General features: G+C 39.0%; 1 protein-coding gene across 5 annotated transcripts in view; it reads right to left on the reverse strand.

The window, feature by feature from the left end:
• Positions 1 to 9,532: 9,532 nt before the first annotated feature.
• Positions 9,533 to 26,466, reverse strand: part of ADGRG6 (adhesion G protein-coupled receptor G6) — a 141,038-nt gene continuing 124,104 nt past the window's right edge. For 4 of the 5 annotated variants that reach the window (XM_019425112.2, XM_019425110.2, XM_019425113.2 and 1 more), the window contains 3 exons: positions 18,199 to 18,300; positions 17,415 to 17,567; positions 9,533 to 12,445 (listed from right to left, as the gene is read on the reverse strand). In XM_019425112.2, the coding sequence (XP_019280657.2) occupies positions 12,267 to 12,445; positions 17,415 to 17,567; positions 18,199 to 18,300 (434 nt within the window). In that variant the 3' untranslated portion in view covers positions 9,533 to 12,266. Of the gene's footprint in view, positions 12,446 to 14,809; positions 14,856 to 17,414; positions 17,568 to 18,198; positions 18,301 to 26,466 lie in introns of all 5 variants that reach the window. The other variant, XM_019425114.2, reaches the window with a different exon arrangement.

A 26,466-nucleotide genomic window follows, 5' to 3' on the forward strand; every position in this document is an offset into this window, starting at 1 on the left:
GTCACTCACACTGGGGAGATTGGTGGATAAAAGAGGCAGCTAAAAACAAGGAAAGGCTATGGAAATACCTACTCCTCACTGTGACTCCAGGCTAATCGTGACCACTTTCATTCCAAATACACGCGAAGCGAGATATGGGAAAAAAATCAACTTAAGGATTCGGGAGAGAATGCTTAGTGCTTTTACTGAGTAAACACTATGCAAGATAGCAGAACGAAAGTTAGAGAGAAAGATCCTTTGAAAAATATTCCCAAGTGAATTGAGAATTATTGCATCAATAATTCAATTTCAATTGCATCAATTGAGAATGAAAGCCAAATTATGTTAGTAATTCTTTATAGCTTTTGTGGATAAAACCAACAGCAACAACAACAACAACAACAACAATAATAACAACAAAAATCCAAACAAATCAAACCAGAACAAAACAAAACAAAAACTCAATAGTTTGTAACTACAGATGGATTTTTCTGTAACTGTGGCAAAGGTCTAGTAAAACATTTTTTTTTGTTAAAAATTTTTGTTTAATGTTTATTTATTTTGAGAGAGAGTGAGAAAGTAGGGAGAGGGACAGAGAGAGAAGGAGAGAGAGAATCCCAAGCAAGCTCCAAATTGTCAGTGCTGAGCCCTATGGGTTCAGTCCCATGAACCGTGAGATCATGACCTGAGCAGAAACCAAGAGTTGGATGCTTAACTGACTGAGCCACCCAGGTGCCCCAAACATTTTCTAACTCTTATGTTTGGAGTACTTGCTTGGAATTATTTCTGAGAAGAAATATCCTTAAAATTTTTTTAATGTTTATTTTTGAGAGAGAGAGAGAGAGAGAGAGAGAGTGCACACAAGTGGGGGAGGGGCAGAGAGAAAGGGAGACACAGAATCCGAAGCTGGCACCAGGCTCTGAGCTGTCAGCATGGAGCCCGATGTGAGGCTCGAACTCAGGAACTGTGAGATCACGACCTGAGCTAAAGTTGGCCGCTTGACCAACTGAGCCACCCAGGCACCCCAAGAAAATATTCTTTTAACAATTCTGAGTACGTTATTTGGAAAGCAGTCTGTGTGCATGTGTATACACATTCATACATAGATAGATCTCTAGCAAAAATGTTGAGGAAACAAGTTTTTTTTTTTACCCTCAGGTTAGAATGTTAACTGGAAGCAGACTAATCAAACTAGTGACAATTTCTGTTTGCAGAAATATACCTGCATTAACATTAAGATACTAATCTGGGGTGCTTACGTGGCTCAGTGGTTAAGCGTCTGACTCTTGATTTCGGCTCAGGTCATGATCTCACGGATCGTGAGTTCGAGCCCCGCCAGGCTCTGCACGGAGAGAGTGGAGAGCCTCTCTCCCTCTCTCTCTGCCCCTCTCCTGCTCGCACTCTCTCTCCAAACAAGGAAAAAAACACGAACAAAAAACCAAAAAAACGAAACATTAAAAAAAGATACTAATCTAATAGCTGTATTGACTGCCAAGTTGTTCAACCCATTCCCCTGCTCCACCCCAGTATTTGCATTGCCATAGACGATTTCCCATTGTCATGATGTCTGTAAACTCCTATTTCACAATTTAAGAGACTCTGAGGGCCCTTGAAAGGGAATCACATGAAATATTACCTCTTCAAAGTGTATCTTGGATCTTTGGCAGATCTTTGGATCTGTGCTAAGGACTGCCTTCCATAACTTATGTGCAAACAGCTCTCTCTAATTTGAATGCAGACCTGACTTAGGCATCCAGGGGCAAAGGTAAGATACTCCTCTCTGCTGTGAGGCACGTACATGTGTATGTATTAAATGAAACCTATTGGTTTTGCCTTCTCACTCACCCAGCAAGAGATCCTGTATTGCACTTCTGAGGACCATTCTTGGCAACTGGCAAATCTGTTTTCCTCGCTCTCTTTGTGTTTCCAGTTGATCTGTTCTCTTCTTTCCCCCTGTGGCTGTGCATATTGTTGTAACACAGCTGGGGAGGAGAAATGGGATTTTTTTTTGTATCCATGTTGGGGGGGATCATTAATTCCATTGATTTGTTCAAAGAAAACTGGGGTTTTTATCTCTGATTTTCACAATGAGTACTGACTTCCTGGTGGGCCATCTTCTCCTTTGTATTTGAGAGTGAATCTTCTTACTAATTTAATCCCTAAAGATTTCATTAGTGCCTTGGAAATATTAAAGTATGTGTATAGAAAAGGCTTTTATTTTGAAAATAAAAAGATATAGAATACATATATTCCTTTGAAAAATTCAGATTGAAGATCAGATGTGTTGGTTGACAATTTGTTTTTAGACATCGGATTCTGTGCTTAAATGGAAACAATGAGTATTTTTATATTTAAAGAAATTAAAGGGAACTACAACATTCCAGGGCTGAAAACGTTTGAGCTCTTAATCAGCTTCTTTTATTCACCAGAGGAACTGAGGCCCACTGCAGATAGGTGACAGACTAAAGTCATGCAGCATAGGCCATTGCTAAAAGAGTAAATTTTTCCTAAAAATTAAGCCTGTGATGTTTCTTCTACATTGTATGATTCCTTCAGAGTGAAGAACTGTTGACTTTAGCAAAATGGGACCGACACATCTTTCTAAACCTTAAACAATACTAATTCTGTATGACTGTTTTCTCTAGTTCTTACCCTACGAATTACCACTAACGTACCTTACTCTCCTTTCTGCAAGCTCTACCGTGGTTTTCTTACTTGTAGAAACTGCTAGAACAGATAGTAACAGAGCCCAGGCTAATTAGCTATTCGGGATCTCAGACTTTCTTTAACTGCAACAAGTTAACCACAACAAAAACGTATTTACCAGAAGCTCAGACAAAGCAAGTCTAAAGAATACTGGAGTGTTGTCAGCCAAATTACCACTGCTCTCTCTGCAACCCAACAGACATTCAACAAAACCGGTGAGCTTACAAAATGGGGATAAAAATTAATTTTCAAATGCTCAATTCATCATGCTTCCTAAACATCTCTTGATTTCACACGGTAAACGTAGAGAGAGAGAAATGTGAATAATGAATAGTCCCATTTGATCTCTAAACCCCCCTTTTAATTACTAAAATCTCTTCTCTTTGTAAATCTCTGGCTGAAGACACTGCTCACTGGTGGTGTCCTGCACCTGGCGTCCGCTGGGCACGTGTCAGCAGCACTTGGAAGGTGCCTGGTAGCATTGCACCAGGGTGACTCTGCATGGCTCCTGGCTGCACAGCCTTCGAGGCAGACTGTCTAGCCATTTTGCATTTCTGTGAATTTGGATGGGTGCCCCCAGGGGCACGCCCCTTGGATCTTTCAAAAGAGAACTTGTTGCAAGAAGCAGAGTCGGCTGACGGCCTCTAGTTTCGGCGCCTCAGAGGTCTGCTGCCCGTGTAGAGCTGAGGACCGTCTCTCCCTAGTTGGTCCGAGCCAGTAGCTGAGGGGCGGGGGGGGGGGGGGGGGGGAGTGGAGGGGCCAGCGTGTCCACCCAACATGAGCACAGGGATGAGAGATCTTGGGGCCAGGGTGCCCCGCTGGGCTGCCAGGACTTCCTCAGAGTTGGACTGCACTCCAGGGCTCTTCCTACACCATCCTCCTCCCTCCAACTCTCCTTAAATGGGTGTGACACCTGCAGGCAGGCGCTCCTTTGCCCCCTCCTTCTCCCTCTCTAGCTCCTTTGTCTTTCACGGGTGTTATTCCCAGTAAATCACTTGAGTTTCTATATCCGTACTGCTCCCTGGATGACCCAAGCTGACACAGTGAGCTAGTAATAACTCGCTTTTTTTTCATAATCCACCTGTCCTGTCTGAATAAGTTCACCCCTCTCCCATCCACAGCCTCTTTGATGGGTAAGCCTGTGGCGGCCAGTCATATTGTGTGTTCTTGGACAAGGTATACTCCCCACCCCGAATAAAGCTGGGTCAACTAGGGCCTTTTTTAACTATTTTTTTTCTGATTTGTAAGGTTCTTATTGTTCTTTTAAAATCATTATTATTGAAGCATAGCTGACGGACAATATTGTATTAGTTTCAGGTGTACATCATAGTGATAAAACAATTCTATACATTATGCTGTGCTCACCGCAGGAAGTGTAGGTACCATCCATCACCACGTGACGTTATTACAATATTACAGATTATGTTTCCTATTCTGTGTCTTTCATCCCTGTAATTTGTTTTGTTACTGGAAGGTTGTACCTCTTAATCCAATCAGGGGGTCTTTCTCAAGAATTTAAATGAAGAGATACCGAAGTTGAGGTTACACGGTATTCCGAACCAGGGATGTAAATTCACATTTGGGGTTGAGGCCAGCATGGGCACAATGATAATTTCAGACCTCATGTACAACATAGCTATGAGGTCTTGAGAGGAAGTGAGTCTGCGGCGGATACGGATCAGTGTGCAAAGATGAAACACCACAGCTTCACTACATTACTGTCTGCTGACTTCTTATGAAATGGAACACACTCTCACCATACAATCCAGCTATCGTGCTCCTTGGTACTTCTCCAAAGGAATTGAAAGCTTATGTCCACACAAAAACCTGCAGACGGATGTTTGTAACAGTTTCATTCATAATTGCCCAAACTTGGCAGCAACCAAGATGCCCTGAATAGGTGAACTGATAAATACATTGCCGTGAATCCAGACAATGCATTGTTTCTTATACCGCACTAAAAAGAAATGGGCTATCGGACCACTAAAAGACAAGGAGGAAACTTAAATGCAAATTCCAAAGTGAAAGAAGCCAATCTGAAAAGGCTGTATACTATATGATCCCAACGATCTGACACTCTGGAAAAGGTTAAACTGAAGACAGTAAAAAACTCAGTGGTTCTCAGGTGTTGGGGGATGAAGAAATGAATAGGCAGAGCACAGATTTCTGGGAGAGAGAAAATCCTCTGTGTGATGGACACACAGCATTCTGCATTTGTCAAAACCCATTGAATGTGCACCACTAAAATGAATCCTATGGTAAACTACAGACTTTGGATGATAATGATGTGTCAGTGCGAGTTCACCAGTTGTGATAAATGTGCCACTCTGGTGGGGGATGTTGATTATGGGGTGGGGGCTGAGTATGAGTAGGGGGTAGGGGTATATGGGGAAACTCTGTACATTCCTCTCAATTTTGCTATGAACCTACAAATGCTCTAAAAAATGAAGTCTTAAAAAACAAAACCAACAAGTATAGCATCACAAAAAAAATTACTGCTTGATGTTCAAACCATCATCCCTTGGTCCCAGATTTCCAAGTCTGTTTGCACATGTGGTTGCCAGGCTCCATGAGTACCTCTGTGCTTTTACATTAAATTCCCTAATATTGAAGTTAGTTTGAGCTGTTAAACAGTTCCCAAGACAACTGCTCAAAAGCAGGTTTATATGTTTATTTATCTCAGACTTGAGTTGAAGCTAGTTCCTTTTCCAATACCATTAAAAAGGATTTAGAGTTAATACCAAATTGATGGATATTTTTTTAAATTCTTATTGCACTTGCCTGTACCATATAAGGTGACAGATAGTAATTAGGGTAAAGGTCTTGGATAGCATAATTCTAATACATTTTTCCTCTTTACTTTGTATTTCTAATCTATGTTCTTGCAAGCCCACCAAAATCCAAGGTACTTTGGAGATCAACTTTTGCAAAATATAAAATGCAAATGGACCCAGCAAACTACATATGTATTTCAGCTTAATTTAATAAACATTAAAAACACACACCTGTTACGTGGCTAGCAATATGCTATCACCTATGAAAATGATGAGCATATACATAACCTTTAATATTAACCTCATTCAGTAGAAAAGCCATACACATGTGAAATTAAAAAAAAAACCAGCATAATATAATGTGTCAAGTTTATGTGGGCATTTTATTGCTATCGTGTTAAGGAAGATGATCCATTAGCTCTAATTTGGCAGTAATGGTTTTATTTCAAATGTTTACAGGTAAACATATTATCTTTTGAGTTAAAAGAGTTTCATGACATATCTGTTAGCTCTGAACAGTGAATTCGTTGTAGGAAGGCTACATGGTTGTAATCACTTAATATCCATCATTGATTGAGCTTTATTCAGGACGATGAAACAGGAAAATCAGGAAAATACTGCAGTGCTCTATAGGTCTTTCTTTTGCTCCTAGAGTATTCAAACTCTATTTTGTTTTGTTATTTTCTCAATGCACTGTGACCAGACACTATCCATATTAATATTAAAGTATATTTAATGTGAATATCAAATATTTTATTCTAATTACATCCTGAATTTACAAAAATCATTTAAATGAATTCAGAATGAAAGTAAGTCAAGCCAACCAGAAGATGTCATTTGAAAGATTCAAAAGATTTTGGAGTTTGTCTGAAATAATTCATCATCCAATTATTTATAAATGTTTAAAGTAAATCCTTGATCAATAAGGTTTGAGACTTCAGAACATTGTTTGGTTATGACCTTGAAATAAACTAGCTTTTCAAAAACATCAAATAAAAATATTTGAATGAGATGACTTAGGGAATATACTTGTAAAAGCTACTCTAAGGGCAAACACCACTTATTAATTTATTTAATGTAAATTAGCCAAGGATTTGCATTCCCTGTAAGGTTGTTCTAAATCTTTTAAATTTTACTCAGATCTTCATCTGGATACTACCTCTCTTAGGTGAAATGAGCCTCTAACTATTTTAACTGATAAAAATCAGGAAACTCAACAAACTTTCCTTACTATCGGTCTGGTTATCCCCCCTCCCCCCCCCCCCCCACCGCCTTGTCTCATGTAATAATCATTTTTCCACCTTCAAAGGACACGGTCTCTTCCCTTTGCCAAGGCCAACTCTCTCCCTGTAGTTCTCAATCTCTCACCTCTGGAACCCTTCCACAAACACATCCACCCTCTTCTGCCTTCCTTTTCACCTTCAACTAATTGTATTCCATTCATAAATGAGAAACAAAACTCCATGAGACACCTGTCCCTTATGTTTGTACAGTTGAGCCTTGAACAACATGGGATTAGGGGTGCCTACCTCCATGCAGTTGACAACCACCATAAGCTCACTCCCCGAAAACCTAACTGCTAATAGCAGATTGTTGGCCAGAAACCTAACTGATACATAAACAATCAATGTACACATAGTTTGTAAATGTATTCTTACAATAAAGTAAGCTGGAGAAAAGAAAACGTTATTAAAATTACAAGGAAGAGAAAACACATTTGCAGTATTTATACAAATAACCCATGTGTATGTGGATCTGTGTTCAAACCCATCTTGTTCAAGGGTCAACTGTACCCCTTCACATAAGACCACCCTTCTTCTCCCCCCTTCTGCCACATTTCTTGATATAAGCAGCTTTTGTTTCATGGAAGACTTACTTTGTTTCTTAGCTCCTTTAACCCTGTGGCATCTGGAACAACTGGGGACCTCACCCCCTTTTTAAAAATGTTTATGTTGGGGAGACTGCAAGTGGAGGGGGGCCAGAGAGAAGGGGACAGAGAATGGGAAGCAGGCTCTGTGCTGACAGCAGCGAGCTGACGTGGGGCTCGAACTCACAAACCAGATCATGACCTGAGCTGAAGTCGGCTGCTCAACCGACTGAGCCACCCATGCACCTCTCACCACCATTCTAAGTACAGTGGGCTGATGCCTGGTAAAGGTGGGCTTGTGTTGCTTTGGAAGCCTTGTGGAAGGTGTCATCACTCCCTTAAGACCTGTGGGCCAACACACCATTCCTTGAATTCCCTTGCTCTTCTGACAAGTTCTCCAAAGGCCTCTTCACTGTTCTTCCTGGGTCCAGGCCCTGTGCCTTCTAATTGGCTTTCTACACTCACCGTCCTAAAGTCACCTTGCAGTGAGGATTCAGCTCCTTCCCTGCCTAGAGCCTGTAGGTCTCCCTTGTGTCTGCCCCAGACACCCAGTCTTACATTGTGAGCTGGACTCAGCCTCTTGATGATTCCACACAGCTCCCCACCCCACAGTCAAGCCAACCTCAGCTGTGTTGCACTCACTGCCATGGACTTTCCATGCCTGGAATGACTTTCCTTACTGTCAGGAGAAGCCTACCAGAATCTCTTGGAACTTCAAAGACCAAAACGTCACTGACATATTGCTGGTCCAGAGCTTCTATCTGAAGTTCTGGAAGCTTTCACTGCAATCTCATGACATGCATCCCATCCCTGGAATGCCTGCCTTCATTAAGGTGCAGGTTCTTTGAAGAAGGCCACAAGGCACTCTGATGTAGAATAGTGAACCCAAAGTCCAATGGACTTAGGTCTGAACCCACTCTTACCTCCCATGTGGCCACAGCAGGCTACTCACCATCTTTAATCAACAATTTCCCCTAATGGAAGATTAGAACAACAATACTCCCTTAGAGAATACTACTGAAAATTAGAAGAGGGAGTAAAGAAGTATTTGGTATCCAAACGTGTTTATAAATTTGATTTTTTTCCTACCAAGTCCAAATTACCCACGTTGGGCTGAAGCTGCTTGGGGTAATAAAGCACATCATGTTTTTTTCCCATTTTTTGTTTTGACAGGCTATAGAATATAAATGCAAACATTTGAATATTTCACATTTATTCTTATTTTTCTCTAGGGAAACAGAAAAAGAAAACTGTTACTTTAAGTATTCTCTCTTAAAATGAAGAGGGTGGGAAGAAGAAAGGAAGGGAGAGGGAAGAAGGGCAGAGGGAGAAAAGGAGGAAGCTTGTGAGGAGGGAGGGTGAGAGAGTGAAAAGAGAGATCTTAAATGCCTTTATAGGAGAAAAGTAGAATTTTATTCAACTGAAAACAGAAACGCTTCCAAAACACTGTGTGTGTAAAGCCCAATTCCTCCACATTTCACAATGTTACAAACACAGGCCAGCCTGCGAATCAAATCAGTGTTTCCCGTCTGCTTGCTGTGGCTACTCCCTGGGCTTTCCGAAGTGGCCTGCTTCTATATTACTGTAGATGAATCTTAAGAAACCACTTGTCAGTTTTCTTACCACGGCTTGGCCGGGAGTTGTGAACATTGGCTCAGAAGACCTGATTTCACGGTGACCGGCCAACACGCCTCACAACTTAGCACTGAGTAGGGCTGTGAGCCAAATTGGCCTTGGCCCTCTGCAGAAAAGAGTTATCCGAAATAACCACAGTAAAGGGATGTGGGGAGGTTCTGTTCTAATCATGCAAGTGAAGCTGGCTAAATTCTGTCATTTTCTAAGATTCCCACAATGAAAGCAGCAACTATAAATGTGAAAAAAACACCTCAGGACCTAACTTCACATAATATTACTGACTGGGTTCTCTTTTTCAAGATGCTGAAGACACCCTCAGAAAGGAACCAACATTATTTCTCATCCTCCAAAGCTTGGCTTCACATCAATCGTTTTAAGAAAATTCAAGAACTTCCACATGCATTAATCCCCAGTGAACTGGATCTTTGTAATATATTCATTCTCAGTGTTTTGGCAAAGTAGCATCATGTCACTGGTTTAATTGGTGGCGGGTTATTTTCCGGCTGTCAAATGATCTTTTCCTATTTAAGAGTCAGAAATCAAAATGCTTACTCATAAAGGAATTGAATAATTTGGAACATGAACAACATAAGTATTTATTTGAAAAACACTTTCCATTTAATTAAAATGGCAAATCAGCTATAGTAGCTTCTTACTACTAATTCTAATTTGCACTCACAGTCATGTTTATTCATCATATTCAAAGATATTGCTCCAGAAAACGATTTCACAAAGTATTCAGAAAAACATATGTATACATACAGTCTCTCCCAAAGAAAGTTAATTATAAAAATAACAAATCCAGGCAATATAAAGCTAAGATACGAAACGAGCTGGCATTTATAAACACAAATAAATAAATATGTACAAAAGAGTCTATGCCAATGATGGACAAAGAAAAGCTTTACGATGCAGGGAACAATGATAAGAATAGACGATGGTATCTGAGGACCCTAGATGAACACAATGCAGTTAAAAAAAAAAAAAGAAAAATAATTAAAAACAAAAACAGGGGAGCTGAATTGATATTATTCTCAAGGTTAGGCTAACCTAAATTTTGGCTCCACAGCTAAATTCCTGCAATTCTGTTCTGAGGCAACCCAACGAAGGTGCAAAGCCCATGCACGGAATGGAGCGTAGAATTTGGCTCAGTCTTAAATCCACCTGCAAATGCTTTTACTCAGCTGTTTCTTCATCTCTCCTTACCTGATTACTGGAAATTTCTAACTCAGAGTTGACATCGTTGTCAAATATGAAAAAAAAGAAAACATTTTCCCAGATCTGAATGAATATGAGTAGAAATCAAAGCCACTTTGGAAGCTATCTCTCAGTTACTATTAATTAAATAGGAGCTTTGGGATAGAAATATCATAGTAGAAAGCTAATGAAATTCTATCACGAATCTCTAAGGCTTGGGGAAAAGTGTATGAATATTCAGTGACTATTTATGATTGATTTTCATCTACATGTAACCTCTGCCAGAATAAGCAGCCTGTTAATAATATGCCTATAGAAAAGGATTTGGCTCTACTGTAGTGAATCTTAGTGACCTTAAGATTTATTATCCTTTCCTACTATATACACTCCTCCCTTGTGAAAGCCAAGCCAGGGAATGCTCATGTCTCCTAGGGCAATGTTCCATGCTGCTGCAAAATGAAATGGTAATAAAACCCCACACCATATTATCTTACCATCCAGTCAAGTCTGGCAAATAGCTTTATGACTAAAGATCAACAAAAGGTGAGAGGCCCCTCAGATGCTGTACAGCCTGACAACTCTCCTAGGTCTAAGACTGAGAGCCACCTGTATTTTGAGCAGAGAGAAAGGCTCTCAAGTGCTCAGTCCTGGCTTCTGCCTTTAAGTAGATTGGTGGTGCCAGAATGTCTTCTCTCCTGGTCACTTAGGCTGATGTCTCCCAGAACCTGATACTTCACAGATAACTCAGAGCAAATATAAAGGTACAATATGTACTGAGACCAATTTCTAAGGACCTAGATACAACTCTATCACTTAAAAACAATTTAAATATCGTCTCCAACACATTCACTAGCAAGCATATTACTTAGGGTAGTTTGAAAATTAAGAAAACTGCTTAATATACATGCCTTGCATGCAGAAACCTAATTCATAAAAAACACACCATCTATCTTGCCAGATCTGCTCTGGCTCTTAGAATCAGAGGACTTATGTACAAATGGTTTTTAGACTAGCAATTGCAGACCCACGTGCTTATAAATTATTTTGATTATGACAAGTTACCCATATGCCTCAGTTTATATTCTCTGGAACAAAGCACTTGAAAAGGAAGAGGCTTTCTAATTGTGCAAATGGAAATGTCTTAGTCTCTAGGGCAAGAACAGGACCATAGAGTCTCAATGATTATATTTCCTAAAAGGGAGAGACTATTATACACAATATGCTTAATGGAAATTCTTGTTCCTCCCATAAGTCTGTGGGTTCAAACGACAGTAGGGGAGAAAAACCAGAGGTCTAAGGGATTCATTCTTCAACAAGTAGTGGGAAGTCTACATTAATGGAAAATCAACATTATACTTGATTCAAATGTATGGGATTAAATTCTAATTAATGATGACGCTTAAGCCTTGTGTCTTGCGTAGGATAAGTGAAATAGTAGAAATTTACAGGGTCTCATATTAACTGGGTCAAAATTTTGGAAATTCTTTCTTTCTTAAGCATATTAATGTCCTGAAGGTTAAGCATTTGGTAGAATAAGAAAGAATTCCTTCCCAATCTTTGGATCAGACATGAAGTATTCTTTTGTATCTGTGGTTGAAATGTTACTGAAAATGTAGAAATGCTACTGCATTCATAGAAACTAGCACCAGAACTTAGTTATGACTAGTTGTATGTTTCTCACTGTTGAGAAAGATGATGTAGCCAATGGCCATATCCAAAACCTAAAAGTGGGGTGTTTATGAGCCATAAACTACACTTTCCTAGCTCTGCCCCTCCCTTGTCTGCTAACTTTAATGTCCCCTGGCTCCCCGAGTTCTGATGAGTCTGATCCAATTATATATTTAAAAAATTCATATCCCCTGTACCTACTGGGTCATGTTACTCTCAGTACTAAAGTTTTAGTGATGGTGGAAATGCCCCCATGGAAGAAATACACTGAAAGACAGATTTTAAAATTTTACAAAAGCTTTCTTAACAAAATCCGTTCCTCCTATATGAACATGCAGTTACCTAGGTCATAGCACGTTCACAAGTGCCAGTCATAGCTTCCACAGCTTGCAGATTTTCACATTTCTGTAGACAGATTCTTCTTTATTCTACTAAACACATTAAAACTTTGTGCTGTGGCTGAAGGTGTCTGACATGATAATATTTTTATAGAAGTTATCTGAATGAGCATTGCAATAACCCTTGACTTTATCAATGACCTGGTGGACGGGGATGATTGATGTTTGTTCTCCATCGGCATGGGTCAATTTGGACAAGGACTTGTTCATGGAAGCATTGTCTGAAAGAAATGATACGAAGAGTTAGGCTACAAGATGAGTGGGTGACATGCCTAAGGGCCACCAGACTGGACACTATTTTGCACATTAAAGAAATACATAAAGGAAATGAAGCTCTGTTTCTTTCTTAGGTTAGGTAACAGGCAGCTCCAAAATTTTATGCTTTTCATCTTCAAAGTGCATTCCCATGCATGAATGAATGCTAATTTGCCTTCTAGTAATTTGTGTTGGAATTTGTTTCAAGAAATATTACCGTAAGTGGTATTTTTCAGAGCCAATGAATAGAATAATTAGAAAATTGCTACAAAAATATACTTGGCAAATAACTCAAAAAAAGCAGGGACAGATTATATAACAAATAAAAGATGCCAAAACATCTATGGAAGAAATGTTTGATGTCCAAGATATGATTTCCAAATTATACAGGGGGGAGAAATGGGAAGGTGACCATGAGTTGATAGGCACAAGGGGATTCATCATACTGTCCTCTCTAGTTTTTATATACGTTTGACACTTTTCATAAAGGAAGTTTTTATAAAATATAATTTAAAGGATTTGGGGGAATAAAGTGAATGAAAATAAACATGAAAGGGTATTTTATTAACTATGCCATAGTCTCAGGATGATGTTATTGCTGATGGCAATAATATCAAAATAATTGATAGTAATAAAGGACTGCTAAATACATTTCTGCTCTGAATTTCTCAAATTAATTCATTAATTTATGTATAAGTTTTTATTTAAATTCCAGTTAATTAACATACAGTGTAATAGTGGTTTCAGGTGTACAGTTCAGTGATTCAACACTCAATATCATATACAATTTAAATATTATTTCTCTAGACCCAAAACCTTTCTAAAATTGGTTCAGATAGACTCTGACATTCACATAAGCTCTATTATTTATAAATACATATGGCTGTTTTCATTTACCCTGTAAGTACCTTCTTGTAAGTATCTACACTCCTCCCCTTCCCAGCACATTTTGGAGAAAAATTCTACTCAAAAATTAACCACAGAGATTTCACACCAAATGAAGGAGCAAATGTGACCTTTTACAAAGCATTCAGTTCTCTACATTGTATCTTCTCTATTCACTGCAGAAGAAGCTAAAACTCTATGATGAAAAACTGCCTCAAGGAATCATGGCTCCAAATCTGGAATGTTCATTGCAGGCATGTTTATGCTTTGAGTAAGCTGCACCCAGTATGTGACACAACATTAAAAATCCATCAGTAATTGATAAAAGCCATCATCACTGTATCTGTTGTCTTTGGAAATGACTCAAATTGTTTAACTGTTGTCCTATGTTGAAACAGACACTAAATAAAATGAAGACTAAAAGAGGAAATGTTGTGTTCATCCCATACTAAAGGAAGAAAGAGAGAATAGATGGCTCATGAAGCACGGCAGAATGATCACATACCAGGACTGGTGAGAAAAAGGTTTAGGGAGTCATTGTAGAAGGGCCCCTCCCCATTTAGCTCTCAGCAAGCTGATTGATTCTGTGTTTCTTTCAGTTCATATATTCACTAGCCATTGGTTTTCTGTTGGGGATTTTTCTATTGATTTAGATATCAGTAACAAATAATTTGTGCTTAACGTTTTTAGAAAACCACACACACTCAAAGAAGCTTCAAGGATACACTCATTTTGCTTCAGTGACAACTTTCAGTGGCTTGACACTTTTCAGATATTTTGATTAGGTCCCTTCCAAATATGTGACCCAATTTTCTGGGTCTTCATAGTGAATAAAGTAAAACTCTGAGCAAGGGCTATATTTCAGTATATATGCTATTCCCAATCCTCTGGTTAGATATTACATCAGTAACAATAGAGATTTTGGTTGTAGCTGCAAGTTTGAAAACCAGGGGCTAGGGAAATGAACTATTATTTGACCTAGGCTGAAATGTCAAGCAGACAAAAATCTTCAAAAAGCAGGCTTGGAACTGACAATTTCTCTATTATGACTTCTATGAATGTACCATGACATATCCAGTAATTCATAAGAGCAATGGAAGAGTAAAGAGTTTCTATAACAAACTTCTATAACAAACTTCTCAAGTACTGCTTTTCTTCCCCCCACTATTCTACCTTATATGTGATCCCTTAACTCCAGAGCATGGTACATTTCCTAGAAGGAGCAGCTTGCAGACACCCCCATGCAGAGAAGAGCCAGCACAGCCACAACCATTTGAAATTTCAGAAATTCCAGCTCAGTGCAGGACTGTCATTGTGCTAGCCGAGAAGTATCGTAAAGAACAAGCAATTTTGCTGGCGCAGCAAGAGTCTTAGTTTAATCCATGCAAACATTCTTTTATTACCTTGCAAAAAATTCATGCATCCAAAAAGTAATAGAAGTTTACCTGAATGATCCACTTTTGCTGAAGGAATGCTCTTAGAAGACATTATCTACACCATAAACATATGAATTTCTAGATCAATTCCAAGAAATAAATTAACTAGATATCCATGATGATATGCAGTGACTTTTTGCATACTCTGAGTGACCCAAGTACACCAGCAGTCCTACTGAGAAATGGCTATGTAGCTAAAGGTCATTCATACATCAGTTGATTGGAAACCATCAATTACTATATCGCAGAAGTAATGTCATATAGCTGACTATATCTTTATGCTAGATGACAAGAACTCATTTAACCCCAAGGGTTTTGTTATGGGAAACAGAAAAACATTAATACATTCCTTAAAAAAACATACATAACATTTTAAAATAGCAAAGTTTTTCTTTGGTACCTCAATTTCTGAATTTCCTTTTATCTTTTAGTCAGTTTTATCCATGATCCTTATTTACTTCTAAATATTTCATTACTACTTCCAAAATGTCCCCTGTTCCAAATGATCTATCTGTCATCATCTCTCCCCTGGTGACATTTTTCTAGCTATTCTCACATGTGTTAAGAGGACAACAATTTGATTGGTCAAATCCCTATTCATTCATAACTGATATAGAATACACACTATTTGCCTTTTCAAAGGGTAGGCAAAATGAGTATCTATTTTTTTCTTATAAATGAGATTGTTTTCTTAATTTCTCTGCCACCTTATTATTAGTGTATAGAAAAATGCAATAGATTCCTGAATATTAGCTTTGTATCCTATAACTTTACTGAATTCACTTATCACTTATAGTAATCTTGATAGTCTTTAGGGTTTTCCATATATAATATCATGTCATCTACAAATAATGAAAGTTTTTCTTCTTTCTTACCAACTTGGATGCCTTTTCTTTTTCTTGTCTTATTGCTATGGCTAGGACTTCCAATACTATGTTGAATAAAAGTGGTAAGAGTGGACATCCTTGTCTTGTTCCTGATCTTAGAGGAAAAGGTCTGTTTTCACCACTGAGTAAGATGTTAGCTGTGGGATTTTCATATATGGCTTTTATTATGTTGAGATATGTTCCTCTAAAACCTACTTTGTTTTTATCATGAATTGATGTTGTATTCTGTCAAATTCTTTTTCTGCATCCATTGAAATGATCATATATGTATCTAATTTTAAGGTTGACTAAATAAAGTAAAAAATTCATTCATTATAACTAAAATGTATTTTGTGCCAGGAAACTACCAATTAGGTAGAATAACCTATGTCAGACTATATACCTGTCACCAAATTTCTTACAGAGGTATTTAAAGAAGGATACACAGACCTCTTAATTGAGGTAGACTATTTGCGTACAGGACTCAGAGGCTGTATCTTATTCTGGAAGAGAGTCCACAGCTTTTATTTGATTCTCAGAAATGTCCTTTGCTCTAAGAAACTTTGAAAACTGCTGGCCTAACCTGTTCCAAGTTTTTAGATCTTTAAGAATTTTGGAATTAACAAACTCTCTAACCACTCAAACATTTTTCCATAATGCTATCTTAAATCTCAGGCAGTGGCCATTCCAGTGGCAAGGTACACAGATCGTGGTGCAAGCAGGGACATGTGGAAGGATTCAAATGTATATGCAGGTCATTTGAAATTTAAGTGTTTGCAATGTGAACATTTACATATACACTGCACATCATACTATTTGCAAAATACCAAATATTAATCTCTTCAGTGCCATTTGCCTCTGCTTATGTTTAATAACTAAACAAATTCAGAGTTAAAAAGTTATTTCTATTATCCTTTTAGAAGCATCTTTAGTGAGGAAAGTGTTGGGTGCTAAGTGGTGACAGCTGTTTGCTTGAGGTATATTTAGTATTTCAAAGTGGAAATTCTTCTATTTTCCTTAGAACTATTAAAAGATTGCAACATTTCACACCATTTGCTGGCTATCAAGTACTGCAAGAGAGTCTTTATTTCCACACTGTCTTCAGGATTGGTCATACACATGCTCAGTGTTACAACCTGTGGTCACTGTAAATATCAAGTAGTACCAGGAGATGAACAAAGATGGTGTTTCTCACCATCCTGTATCACTTTCCAAATATTATGTTCTCTATCATATTTATTCAGTGACTTACATAGCATCTTCCAATAACACATCCAATGGTTAAGGAATTGATTCTCAAATGTAACGTACATCCTGGATGGTGTTTCCACCTGTTCCTATGTCAACGTGCCAATTAACTTTCATAGTAAGTTATGAAACATGAAATATGCTTTCTTGTGAGTAATTACAACTCAATTTCTATATTTTTAAAGTAAAAACATAACTTTTAAACTCAGATACCATATTTTAAAAAGAAAACTAAGCTTTGAATCAAATGAAGCAAATCATATTCAGAGGCAATAATATGGCTATGTGGATTCAATTTTGGTTGTAAAGGTTTAAAAAAAAGACAAAATCTTCACAAAAGTGCCGGATAAGGTCTTCAAATACATTTTGATTTTCATAAATCTAACATAAGCACCCTCACGGGCACTGTGATCTATCAATCTTCATGATATGGCAATTGCAATAAAAATATGATGAGAAATGTACCAGAGAACATCTTTCCCACCGCCAGAATAACTCACCGGTGTGGCTATTCCTTTTGAAGTAGGTGGTAGAGCTGGATTTAGATTTGGATGTAAGGTATGTTGAGTTGGACCCAATGGAGCTTGAGGACAAAGATTTTCCTAGATTATCAGAACTTTTCTTGATGATATTGGTAGCTGTCTTGCTCCAGTCTGAAAGAAATAATATCTCTTCATGAACCTGCTTTCGGGGGAATATGTCCTGTGAAGAATCATCACCACATTAAGAAATTTATCCAAGGCCTCCCATTTTCTTATATGCTAGCAATGGCTCAGAGGAGAGGCTGGCATATGAACAATAATAAACTGAAGTAAGTTTCTTAATTTGACCCGTTGCGCGTATTGTTTAAAATCTGACTTTAATTTTGTAAGGGTGAGAAGCAATCACTGCCAAAAAAAGTAATACTATTCTTCAAGTATTTTTTTTTTATAATAAGAAAAATCTCTTTGCCTAATAATGTGATTGAGGACCTCAAAAACATGGAAAGGTGCACATGTTATAGTGGAACCCCTGGATGTCGGAGTTGTTAAAGTAGACACAGAGCCCTGGGCAACTCACACCTGGCTGGAATTCATGCTTCTCTGCAGAACAGAAGGGTGAGGGCCAGAGCCCTCAGATCTCCTACAGTCCTAATGTTCTAAGACTCCAACTAAGCATCTTCACATCCTCCACCTTTACAATTTTCTGCCATCGGGACTGGGTTGTTCTGACAATGGAAGACCAAATGAGAAAGGTTTCTGATTGACCTCAGGTATAAAACCGATTGCCAACATGCCCCTTTACCTGAGTTGTCTGCTAACCGAAATCTACCACAGCAGAGATGACGCCTCCACTGTTTCTGGACATTCTCCTTCATAGCACAGTGGAAAATAAATATAAATAAGCCTGCAACAAAAAACAATGCAAACATTTAAGCCAAAAGATACATTTTTAAAGATAAATCTTGTAAAACACATAGATTCACTTGAAGTTGTTTTTTGTTTGTTTTTACATCTGAGTCACTAAGAAACAAAGATCCTAAGGAATCTTGAAGTATGTACTAGATGGTTTAATCCTTTAGAACAGAACGCAAAGGTTCAGTTAAAACTAGAATAATAACACGGAGCTGCTTCTGCCTTTGCTGTTCTTTTAAGCAATTATTATGACTTAACCTGAAGATTAAGCGAAATGCACAGTATTCAGTATAAGAGGCATTTAATATTTCCCTTATACTTGTTTCAAAATTATTTGAAAGTACTTCATAAAACTTAGAGAAAAGAGAAAATGGAAAATATCCATAAGTTCTTCATCTATTGTAATTTGTGTATTCTCAGCTGTTTTATATATGCATATTATTGTAAGTTTGGGCCACAGGAAAATGGTATTTTTGCATGTAAAAAATGGCGAAAAATCAGCAAGTTCGGGTGGCTCCACTGGCCTGCTTTAATTTCTCAACATTTTAATACAGAAATATTTCTGTATTGTGAAACAGTCTTCATATTTATAGGTATTCCCCGAACCCATCAAAAACGAACCGGATCACTAACCGGCTTTGGAAGCCAACCACTTTCAACTTTCTAAGGAGTTTGCTTCTGCATTTTCACCCCCTAATTGATTTCTCCTTCATTTCCTCTATACTTGGTTTTCCCATTGCTTACCAGCATATTCTAGTAACTCTCTGTAAAAATTAAACACAAAATGGTCCTCCTTTAACCCCCAATCTTCTTTCGGCTTCAACTTTTTCATTCCTAGTTCCAAAGCTTCTTAAATGGTTAACTTTTGCTATCTCCACTTCTTCTCAATTCTTCTCTTCTCAACTCCAAACGGGCTACTACCCATAGCTACAAAGCCACTGCTCTTGTAAAGGTCAGCACAACCCCAGCATCACTAACTTATTTTTTGTTCCCATTTGAGTAGACCCCTCAACAGCACTCAGCACGATTGACTATTCTCTCCTTCCTGATACTGTTTTCTCTTAGGTATCTTCCTTATTTGCTTCCTGGTCTCCTTAGCAGATTCCCCAGTTTTACCTGTAAATGTAGACATGTCCATGACTTAGTTCCTGTTTTCTATCTTTTCTATGGCTGTAGAGTCCCAGTAGGTTCTCATCTCCTCTGGGCATGTTGTCTGCGTGCCATATGCTAATTTTTACACCTGCCCCCAAACCCTTTTCTTGTCACACCACCCCCACCAGGACGCCAACCCATGCTGCTTACAGGACACCTTCACTGGCTGTATCTCTACTTAGCAGCATCTTAAACCACTAATGTTCTACACAGACATCCTCTTCATCACTACCCTCACACCAATATCTCAAGCTCATTCCTACCCAAAACTACTTCACAGGCTCTTCTTTCAAATCTTTCCAGTACTGCTCCCTGCTGCTCAGGTGTCAGATCAATTGCTAACTCCTCAAAGAGGGCATCATCAACTGATTGTTTCCTTTTCCTTTTCCTTTTATGTTTTAACCTCTAGTCACACCCTTGCACATACTTTTCTCATGGCCCTTATCAGTACCTGATATTCTTGTATTCCTCATTTATTTATTCATTTGTTTTCTTGGTTGTCTCCTGTTGGTAGATAATAAGCTCCAAGAGCAGAGGGATAGGTGTCACTTAGTGCTGTAGTGACCATTCCCAGAAGGATACCAGGGACTAAGCAGGAACTCTATGAATGTTTGTTGAATGAATAGTATGATTAACTGCTCATCTATTTTACATGAGTTGGCTGAATACTTATATGTATATTTGTACGTGTTAAATGTATTTGGGGATGGGGGATGAAACGCAGGAGTAGAACACTAATTAAGGATCCATAGACTATAATGAAAATATGTTTACGGCAAAAGTTTCTAAAAAGTATGCAAGTTAGATGCACAGGTACTGCCTTAGTAATGTACCATATGAAGCAGAACATCTACATAAGGGAGGGTCTTTTAGAGGATGTGGGGCTTGAACTGAACTTGAAGAAAGCTTTGGGTGGGAAGGAGGGGAAGTGTCTAAGAAGGGTGATTCATTCAGTGACCCTTACGCACTGCCAAACAGGAGGAACTGTTTCAGGAGCTGGATATTCACAAGTCAACAAGGTAGACGATTATTGCTTTCATGAAGTGAAATGTTTAGCATGGAATGGTATAAAAGTAAAAATATGACAGTACATTTAAGGGACATTGACTTATCTGTTCTTTTTTAATGTGTTGTATTCATCAAGAAAACTAAATTACACTGTAGTGTGTACAATCAGAAAAGTTGGGAAAAGTACTGAAAGTGCTCTTTTTTTGTATATAGTGAAAGTTGCAAAATATGTCTAAAGTTAGGCTTGTATGTTTTTATGGTTTAATATCGTAACTCGAAATGCTCAAAATCTTATTATAGAATACATTACATCATGAACTATTAGAAGAGGAGCCTACTGGATGGGCCCGGACTGCAGTGAAGGACCACGGCTGATTCTCTTCCTCTGGGATTGATTTCTTGTTTGGTCATCAGTGAGTGCCTGACACTTAGGAGGTGCTCTATAACTTCCTACTGAAATTACTGGTCATCGATTTCAAATGGACAAGTAGCCTATTAAAAAAACTCCTGGGAGGGGCGCCTGGGTGGCTCAGTCAGTTGAGCATCTGACTTCGGCTCAGGTCATGATCTCTCGGCCTGTGAGTTCAAGCCCCGCGTTGGGCTCTGGGCTGACAGCTCAGAGCCTGGAGCCTGCTTCGGATTCTGTGTCTCCCTCTCTCTCTGCCCCTCCCCCACTCATGCTCTGTCTCTTGCTCTCTGTCAAAAATAAATAAACATTAAAAAAAAAAAAAAAACAACTCCTGGGAAATGCAAATGCATTTATCTGAGGGGTATAAACAGATGTACAATGACCTAAATGAAGTAATACTGGGCATCAGTAATATTACCATTTTATTATTTTTTTATGATTATATCTTTTATATATATTTATATATAACTATTATTTTTATTACTAATACTTTCTTTTTAAAAATGTTTATTTATATATTTTGAGAGAGAGGGAGAGAGAGAATCCCAACCAGCTTCTGCACTGTCAGATGTCATGAAAACTGAGATCGTGATCTGAGCTGAAACCAAGAGTCAAACACGTAACCAAATGAGCCACGTAGGTACCCCATTACTACTTTATTCTTAATAAAGTAATCAGTGAAGGAAATATATCCTAGTGACTTAGTTGTTTGTCTGGAATGATATCAGAGAGGGTAGGGAAGTTCTAATTGTATTTTTTTTTTTAACTTTTTATAAATTTTTGAGACAGTGCAAGTGTGACTGGGGGAGAGGCAGAGAGAGAGAGGGAGAGAGAAAATCCCAAACAGGCTCCGTGCTGTCAGCACAGAGCCCAAGGCAGGGTTCAAACCCCTGAACCATGAGACCATGACCCGAGTTGAAACCAAGAGTCGGACGCTCAACCAGCTGAGCCACCCAGGCGCTCTGGGAAGTTCTAACTTTAAAAGAAAGCTCTGATAAATATGAACCAAATTCCAGTCATTCTGACCACAAACGAACAGGCACCCACACAGCTCCTGAAGGTCCTGTGCTATGGACAGGAGGGTGCCAGTCTGCTTGGGCAGGAGGAGCTAAAGAGAGGAGACCTGCCTGCAGACTGGCCTGGCCCAGGCACGACAAATCTCGGAGCAGGGGGAGGATTTTCTTCCACACTTGAAACCCTCAGAGTCGGTACCTGCAGGCAATCCACCTTCCTGGGGAGCAGGGGGTAGACATCACTGGGTTTGGATCTCACCTTCACACTGACTGATGAAATCGGGTGGCTTTTCAAAGCCTTCCCGCACCTACAACTCCAATTCCCTATGCAGTTTGCTAATACACAGAATCCCTTTAAAAAGTAAACATGCCTTTTACTATCACTGGTAGTGTGAATAGTCAAGGTGTATAAATGATACAAACTGGTTAACAGCTCTTTTTAAGTTTCCGAGAGGTGGTGGCAGTTTCTGAGTAAAGGGAGCAAGAGGCATGGATGCCTGAGGAAAGGTGAACACAAGTGACAGATGCAGGGGCCCCTGCCTCGGTTTACTCTATTTTTGTTAACTGGGGCAGAATCCGTAGGTTTCGTATTTTTGACACACAGCTGAAAATACAGGTAACTATGTGTTCTCCATGTGTTCTTTAACAATTGTTTAGCAAAGTCACATATTAGGGCTGGAAGAGATTATAAACTTCAGTTAGAAACTTTCTTTCCCAAGCATCTCTGGCGACAGGGCCTCCCACTGAGTAAATGATTTTCATTCGTTGAGAGCAGAAGGTGAAAGCTGCCAGATGTTGCTTCCCTTGCGTTACACTCAGCAAATTTTATAAATGTCGTATCTACTGGAGGAAAAAAAAAACTTCAGAGGTTATGTCTGGTGTTTCGAGGACACCGGGAGAGAACTAATTCTTGGATTCGCTTTGTCACCCTTACTGGGATGCTAACGTGAATTATTTTGAGGGTCTGATGCTGACCAGAGTCACAGAGGAAGAGGTTAAAGATAAAACTGGCTTAATAAAACAATTTTTTAGATTGCGCAGTGCTGTTCTAAATTATAATTATACGGCATTAGATGACATTGCCTATTTTTAAGCATCTGCATTTGCCAGTAAATATACAGGCATCCAATAAATTCAAGAGACACTGGAATACAAATTAGATTCAAAATCCGAACATCTCCTCTAAACTGCTGTGATAGCAGTCACTGAAATGCTCCGTCCCCCACTATGAATTGTGATGCTACGAGACAAAATTAGATGACAGGCATGAGCAATTCGAATTCTTAGGACTTAATATATTTTTAAATGGCAAAGTATTATGCTCATTCTTTAGCCTTGAGATACGTTTCCATTTTAAATCGGAACAGGGTTCTCGTAATAGGTTATTTTACTAGTCATAGTAACTAGACCTTTTCATGTGAATTTAAATTAGTCTGACAATAAATATTATACCCAAATTCTTACAGGACAAACCATCCCTTCTACAGTTCAACTGTGGGAAATGTGGTAGGTATGTACATCTGGAAGAACGCACATACTCGGTATGGAAAGAAATTCTAAACACTTCAGAGAGGAGGAGGAGAAATGTGGCAGGAGAGCCAAGGGAATCTGGAGGCCAAAGTGAGAAAACAGAGGGCTATTCCCTCGTCAATTCTGAGGGTTGGTGTTTTTTTTTTGTTTTTGTTTTTTTTTTTTTTTTGATCTATTTATAGATCTTGGTGCCAGAAGCACAACTGAAATCATAAAACTTTAGGCTTCTACACTGACATCCAAGGGAATCTGTTTGATTTCTCTTCCCGGTCTATGCTCTCTTTTCTAGCAAATATTTTCCCTTTGAGGATATTCCTATCAACCACACAGCACCTCAAAGAGTATCTCCACACCACCTGGAAAAATATGCTCTTCTAGCTTTCTGGGAAGGGTTTTAAGCTGTGACCAGGGACCAGGATAATTGGCCTTTATTCTTCACGCTGACTTACAGCTTTATTTAACTGACCAGGGAGTAGGGGACAATGTCCATAAAAGTTGGAAGCTGAAATGGCTGAAAAGATTTGAATCAGAATTAAAGCCTTTACTTCATCTTGACAGGTTAGTGCTAGTTCCAGGACACCTTCATATCTCACAAAACAGAGCTCATGATGGTCAGTCCCTCTTTGGGTGTATTTTAGCCTGAAAAACCACTGCTCTAATGAATCCATGCCAAAGTTCCTTAGCAATAGTTTCTTAAGCTTGATAACTGCCTTGATTCTTTAATTTACTCACATGGATTTAGATCCCATGCTGGAACAAGAAGAAAAACAAAAACTTGAACCAATTTTAAATGAAGAGATATCTAACCCATTCTCTACCCACCCATCCCCCTCACCCTTATTTTCCTTTTACTACCATCTTTCACTAATTAGAGGTATCTGATCACTAAAAAACCAAAAATTTAGGGGCTCCTGGGTGGCTCAGCGGGTTAAGCGTCTGACTTTGACTCAGGTCACAGTCTCACGGTTCATGGGTTTGTGCCCTGTGTCGGGCTCTGTGCTGACAGCTCTGGGCCTGGAGCCTGCTTTGGATTCTGTGTCTCCTTCTCTCTCTGCTCTTCCCCTCTCTTTCTCTCTCTCTCAAAAATAAATGCGTAAACATTTAAAAAAAATTTTTTTAATTTAGACCACTATGCAAATTCAAGATGTCTTACTTCTCAGCAACTTTTGAAATTTTCTTATTTAAAATAAATGACTTTTTCAATCCTGACAGAGGATGGCGTCCCAAGGGTGTGGGAGGGTGGGGCTGCCCTTGAGCATTGTCAAGGAAGAAAAGGTAAGGAACCCCACCTCCTCAGATCCCCCCAGGGAAGCACACCACAGGCCAAAGCTGGGTCAGCAAATACGGTGCAGTGACACCTCTAAGAACCATCTAAACTTGGAGTGAGAAACATTCTGAAAACTCTCATCGGATTTGGAGGATGCCTGGGTGGCTCAGTCTGGTGAGCGTCCAGCTCTTGATTTCGGCTCAGGTCACGATCCCAGGGTCATGGGATTGAGCTCCGAGTCAGGTTCTACATTGAGCATGGAGTATGCTTAGGGTTCTCTCCCTCTCTCTCTCTCTCCCACCCTCCCTCCCTCTCTGTTCCTCTGCTCTCTACCTCCCCCCACCCCCCCCACCCCCACTCATGCTCTTTAGAAAAAAAAAAGTGGATCTGGTTTTTGATATCTAGTCCTTTCATTGACCTGAGAACACCTTCAAGCAGAATGTTGGAAAAAAATAATAATAATAAACTTCCTTCTAAGTACTGGCGCTATATTCGCTGCAGATGTTATGATCTGTGTTTAACCTTGGTTTTTAAAAAAGCTATTTAACTATGTATTTAGAAAAAAAAAATTCTGAGCTTCAATATTTTGGCTAGGAATTTGGCCCCCACATGGGACTCATTCTCTTTGGCTGATTCTGGCAAAGACTGTGGCTCTCTGAGGCAGATGTAAAATGAGCAGCCAAAGGGATGTTCTCAGATCTTTAGCCTGATTATCAAAAGTTGAAAAAAAAAATAATTGTCAAGGAACAGTTCCCCTTGGATATAAAAATGAAATCTGTACAGTACAATTCAGGACAGCACATATTGCCATTCTTTTGCGGCTCTAACAGGTCATTTTCGAGAAGCCGTGGTGGAGGGAAAAAAAAAGCAAACCAAAACCAAAAACCTCAGGTCCTCTGCTCCTAATGAGTGCTTTATTAACTAAAAGCAACTGACACTTGGAGCAAGACTGTCATCAACAAATTCCGACCAATGGCCTCAGTTAACTTTTTCTTACTCTGGATAATAAAGATCCAGAGTCACAATTAGGGGGAAGATTGCAGATGTAGGTAAGTTCAGGGATGCAGGGTAGACTCAGTGCGGGTAGTAATGAAGAGTGAATGGTATCTTAGGTCCACAGGCACAAGTGGTTCTGGAGTTTTGATGGGAAAATCAATCAAGAATTAATCAAACCACGTGTGGGCAAAAAAGGATGCATATTCTAGATAACTGCTTTTCGATACCAATGGTCTAGATTACCTCTAAGTCCCCCAGCAAGCCTGAGTCCATGTATCTGAACAGCTCATATATTCTGTTGTCACATAGACATAGCCAGCTGGCTGCGGGGCTGGGTTTATGGCTCTCTTTGGGAACCTCCTGAATCCTGCTTTCATACTACCAAGATGCCCTTTAGAAAATTATTTCTCTGTGGCAGAAAATGCCGTGCCAAAAGATGAGTAATTTATTTCCTTTCAGTGTGTAACGTCTCAGCCAACATGATGTCGTCTCAGATGTTAGGGTTTAAAGGTGGTTCCTCTATTTACCTTGGCACCGATTTCCTAATGTTGCACATGTGATTACAGCACAGTTTAACAGTCAGGAGGCTCCTGACCCTTAATTTGATTTAATTTTCTTAGCTTACCAATAAGGTTAAAATAATACTAATAAATATACGTCCCTAAGTTGTTTTTTTTTCTGAATAAGGGTAAGAGTAAATTACCATTTACTCATTAAACATGTAATTACTAATGGATTTTCTCAATGGATACAGATACTCACTAGAAACTTTGAAACAAAAAA

Source organism: Panthera pardus, unplaced genomic scaffold, assembly GCF_024362965.1.
Source record: "Panthera pardus isolate Hobbes unplaced genomic scaffold, ASM2436296v1 HiC_scaffold_17, whole genome shotgun sequence".
NCBI classification, from domain to species: Eukaryota; Metazoa; Chordata; class Mammalia; order Carnivora; family Felidae; genus Panthera; species Panthera pardus.